The following is a 5,245-nucleotide window of genomic DNA, read 5'->3' on the forward strand; positions in this document are numbered from 1 at the left end:
GGCCATGCCCAAGTTGGCCTAATGGGCCCAGATTACTACATTTTGTTATATAACATTCTTTGTATTATGACTCCATTAGTGAGTAAACCGTGATTACATCCCTATTGGGCTCAGATTATTCCGGCCCAAGCCCACTGCACTTGACTGCCTATAAATAGGGCCAGTTGTGCACTGTAGCGGGGATCCCATATTTTTGTTTGTAAGCAATTACTCCGCTCAAACTTGCAGAAAACTCAATTGTCAAAAACTCTCTTAAATCTAATACAATAGACTCGTGGACTAAGACTCATTAACACCCCAACCACATAAAAACTTTGTTTGTTTATCTTTGATCATTTCTTTCTAGTTCTTATTTCTTAATATGTTTCTAGTTTCCAAAAAACTCGGTAAACAAATATAATTAATAAATATTTAATGATATTTTATAATATTTAAATTTATATTAATATAATTAATAAATATTTATTTTTAATTAATTTTAAAAATATATTCCATTAAATATTTGGAATATTCTGTTAAAGTTAACAAAAAAAACTGTTAAAACAAAAAAATTTATGTTATCTACCCACTTTTTTTTTTTTTTTTTTATATATAGAAGAGATATATATTTTAATACCTTAAATTTCTTTTATAAAAATTAAATATAGATGTGTGTTAATTTATATTAATCTCTCTATATATAAATATTTGTATAATTTTTATTAAAAAAAATAATCCTCTTACACTTAATTCTAGCTCCGTGAACTTATTATTAAAATGCAGCACTACATCTAATACAATTTGAACAATTCGAACGAGAATGATGTAGGCATCATTGCAACATTGAATTGCAGAATGAGAATAATGTCTTGCATTATTACACCAATCAATTTATTTTAAATCAAGAAAAATCCTTACAATCTTTTTTTTTTTTTTTGCTAGTTAAAGTGGGGTGTAATAAGCTGACGAATCCTCACACAATCACCTTACAAAAGTCACACTTTTTTTTAGGGGTCACACTCAATTACAAGCAAAAAATAAACACACAAAAAAATGAAATTGACTTCAAGAATTGTGATAATATAAAAAGGCAAATGTTTTTGTGTTTGCTTTCATTCAAGTCCCTGTCACCCCAATCTTTGCAGCTTCAACTTCAAGCAAGCTAACAGGGCTAGGTTCTGGCTGCAATTTTGGCCTCTTCATCTGTGGCAATGGGCAAATACTATGCTTCATACGGTTGAAACATTTTCTCACCTTTTCCTGCACCAATCCATAGAAGCTTCTTTCTCAAAATTCACAGCAAAACTTATTCTACTTCTAACAAGTTTCTAACAAAATCACAAGTTAAAAAGTTAGATTTTTCTAACTTCTAAGCTTGTCTTTTGATTATAAGTCACTACATACATATATGTGTACTTTTACCAAACATACTATGCTACATATGGTAAATATGTGAATGTGATGGTAAAATCCAAAATCCAAAACCATGCAAAAAAGAAGTCTCTTTCACATATTTGTATGGTACCTCACAGATTTCTTGATACTTGTCAGTTTAGGGTGATCATGAACATCATTTTTGCACCACTTCTTTTGATTTTAGTCAGTTACTCACAAGAATACAATTTTTGTTTTGTAATGAGATTAAGCAGCAAAAATCTGGTGAGAGCCATGTGAGGCAGCAGAGTTAGACTAACATTTGGGAGCAACAAACAGAACTTACTCTGCTCACTCTGTGGTGGAAGCATCCCCATATCTGATCACACTCATCAATGTACTGATCAGCCGCACAGATCACAGCGGCTGCAGCTATCGTAGATGGCGAAAATTCGAGGAAATCCATCACTGGTGAAGAAATTTTCAAACTGTTTTGAGTTACAAAAGGACACAATAGACAGTGATAGTCATTGAAAACAGATTTTACTTTGCACATTGGTTTTAGAAGATTACCTTGGCATGCTAGTACAATGATATTAGAGGTATGGGAGATGAGAATGAGATGGTTTTGATATTCTGATTGAAACCCAATACTTGAAAGTTTCCATATGAAATAATGGAAAAAATCAAAAGGTGTTACTAAGCGTAATCTCCATTTGAGAATGGCCATTACCATGAGCTCCATTCTCTGAATCACTTTTGGCTCAAACATGAATCTGGGCTCTTTTGTTTGCAAATCTAGTAGAAGTGGAACACTTATTTCTTCCATTTTAGCAGCTAGAGAAAGACAAGTCACTGATAACAACTGTAAAGGCCAACCTTTACCTTTCTGCATTGATATAAAAAAAAATTAATCATACACTTTGACATATGCTATACTAGTTTGAACATAAATATCTTTACATACATATTTAGATAATTACCGGTAATGTCGTTGAGAGAAGAAAACGGTCGAAATAGTTTACAGAAAGATATGCCGTTTCAGGCCTAAACTGGTAGTAAGCATGAACCTATAGCAGTATAGAGTTAATAATACTAATAAAAATACAAATGAATATTATACCAAATTAAAATAAGATTAGATATCTTCACCTCTAATATCCATTTGACTGCTTCTAGTCGAGCTGAGACAAACCCAGAATCGTTTCTAAACCGTCGGATCATATCAGAATCCAAAATTTGATGCTGATCAACCTCAGAATTAAAGGCGTTAACAATAGAACTCTCCTCATCGTGTAGAAAATCTGAATTTGAGCAAAGAATATGGTCATTGAAGTTGGAAACCTGATGAGAAACGACATCATCATCATCATTACTAGCTTCTTCGTTGCAATGTAAATCAAAGTTTGAGTAATCTTGGGATAAAGACATAGTTATAGCCCAGAATAGTACTATCTAGTAGTGTTATGTTATAGCAGAGACTCTTCAATAATAGGTGCCATTTTATTTGTTATTTTTTTCTTTTCTTTTCTATTAAAAGTTTTAGATAGAACTGAATATAATATAAGAGAACATCATCAGGTACAAGCGGCCACAGCTGGCGGATTTAAAACCCTAATCTCTTTGACGTAGTTCAGTCAATTTCTGCATGAAACTTCGTTTAGAACAATGCCAAACCTAGTAGGGTCAGGTCAGTCATGAGGCCCATCTAGAGGGTAGGTGACAATTTCTTCTGGGGTTGTTTTTGTTTTGGTGTGCTTTCAAAATAAAAATAAATGAATCAAAAAATAAAGATACATAAAATTCTTAATTGATCTCTTCATGGTCTGAGAATAATTCTGTACAGTGAAATAAAGAAAATCATGATCATTGTGAGATAGAATATTTAAAAGGAAAGAAGAAGAAGAATAAGAAAAAGTCATTCTAGCTTGGCTATAGCTAGATCTATCAATAAGGCAAATAAATCAAATAATACAGTATGATTCAACATAGTGGTCACTTGAGATGAAAACAGAGCCAAAGTTAAAGTGTACTATGAATGAATAATAGGTTACACTTCACATGGCTTTCCTCTTTTGAAGGTTAGTAATAGTTGGGAAGACATTTTGAATAAATAATAATGTCGTTTTTTCCTGTCTTATTAGTCTGTCTTATTATGTGATTATTTAGAAATTAGTGTATTTTTATCATTTTTAGCATTGATTTAGCAAAACCTGATTGAATGGACAGAAAAGGAAAATAGAGAAAACTTGACAAATTAATACGATCTCAACTCTGTTCCATTCAACATGCATTTTTATGGATGCTTGTATTGTATTAGCATTGCTCCACATTGTGATAGCGAAATCGAGAAAAATTTCATTCTTATATTGGGAGGAAAAAAGTCAACCATTATTTACATATATCCTTTTTATTCCCACATCTTTTCACTTTTCATATTTTGATAGAGTGTTATATTATTTCATATAATATAATGTTAGATTAAATAATGTCACAAAATATGATTTGTCATACCTTGTAACATATTATTGAGAGTCACAAAATTGGACACATGTGTGTGCCAAAATGTGACATATTTTGGAGTTATAAAATCAGTTACAAATTTGTAACTCCAAAATATTACCCAATAATGTGTAGATTGTATGGTACACATTTGAGATTGGATTTCACAAGCCTTTATGAAATATGGTTGTTGGAGATATATTTTTAACTCTCATTAGGTATTTGGAGGATACAAAATCATGTGGAAAATGATTTGGGACGTTTTGGAAAAATGACATTTTTGAGCTGAAAATGGCTTGTGGCCGCGGCCAGGCATGCTAGTGGCCGCGGCCAGAGATGTGTTCAGCAATTTTCAACCCTTTTTTCCACTTTAAACGGTTCTAACACCCCAAGTAACTTCCTAAACTCCTTTTTAATTCCATAAACATTCAATTAATTATTGGTAACAACCATGGAGGTTGGTGGAATTTGAAATTCAAAGGTGTCTCAAAACTCTATAAATAGAAGCCTAATGCTCACTTGTAAGACAACTCTATTTTTATCCACCAGAGCACTGGACTAATAATATATCAAAAGACTTGATTATTCCATAGAGCTATTTCCAATATTAAAAAAATCCCTTAGTGCTTGAGATAGGGGGAAGTAAGCTTTTGGGCAAAGGTTGTAAACCTTGTTCAAGTTAGTGATCCCCAATGCTCTTCACTTTGATTGTGTAAGTGAGAGTGTTTTTCTTTTTTGTTCTTGTTATTTCTTCTACCATTGCTTTTATCTTCTATTATTCTATTTTATCTTTACATATTTATTTGTATTTTTTGTTTTAGAGTTGTAGTCCTTATCATTCTCTTCATCTATTTCTTTTCTATATCTATTTGTATTATGAATATTGAGTTGTAATCTTATTTAATCAATCATTGTGTCTTTGTATTATTTTGCATAGAGTTGTAATAATATTTCTTATTTTCCATTGAGACAATACAAATATCTCTAATATAGGGCTGTGCGGAAAATCCAGAAAATTGAATACACCTTTGAAACTGACTCACCGAACACAGAAAAAACCAGAACCGATGAAATTGAAAACCGTTGATACCGCCATGGTGTAAACCGACACTAATTCGGCCAGTTTGAAAAGCAGTGCGTAAACCGACCAAAAAAACCAAAGCTGACCAAGTATAGAATTTGATAATATAATATATATACATATATATAATATTTATAATATACTAATATTTTTTTATCAAATTAAAAAAATTCACTCACGGTTCACGATCCGAATACCCTAGCCCTACCATTTCTCTTTTCTTTCCTTTCTTTATTTAATAGAAAAGGCACTCTTGGAGTCAGTGCTAAACTCCACAGACAGCAATATCAATGTTCAACATACCCCCAA

At 31.8% G+C, this 5,245-nt stretch overlaps 1 protein-coding gene across 1 annotated transcript; it reads right to left on the reverse strand.

The window, feature by feature from the left end:
• Window positions 1-743: 743 nt before the first annotated feature.
• LOC133777647 (cyclin-D1-1-like) lies at window positions 744-2,868 on the reverse strand. Its single transcript, XM_062217341.1, has 5 exons — window positions 2,506-2,868; window positions 2,337-2,423; window positions 1,927-2,242; window positions 1,700-1,821; window positions 744-1,239 (listed from the first exon to the last, which is right to left on the reverse strand). The coding sequence occupies exons 1-5, from the start codon at window positions 2,782-2,784 to the stop codon at window positions 1,096-1,098; spliced, it is 948 nt and encodes a 315-aa protein (XP_062073325.1). The 5' UTR covers window positions 2,785-2,868; the 3' UTR covers window positions 744-1,095.
• Window positions 2,869-5,245: the final 2,377 nt, after the last annotated feature.

Source organism: Humulus lupulus, chromosome 1, assembly GCF_963169125.1.
Source record: "Humulus lupulus chromosome 1, drHumLupu1.1, whole genome shotgun sequence".
Lineage (NCBI taxonomy): Eukaryota > Viridiplantae > Streptophyta > Magnoliopsida > Rosales > Cannabaceae > Humulus > Humulus lupulus.

Excerpts from the sequence above, each read along its gene's own strand:
- LOC133777647 (XM_062217341.1), bottom strand. The coding sequence starts at position 2,784 with ATGTCTTTATCCCAAGATTACTCAAACTTTGATTTACATTGCAACGAA. Across the intron at positions 2,243-2,336 it reads TTCTCTCAACGACATTACCG|AAAGGTAAAGGTTGGCCTTT; the intron begins GTAATTATCTAA and ends ATATCAATGCAG. Across the intron at positions 1,822-1,926 it reads CATTGTACTAGCATGCCAAG|TGATGGATTTCCTCGAATTT; the intron begins GTAATCTTCTAA and ends TTTCTTCACCAG.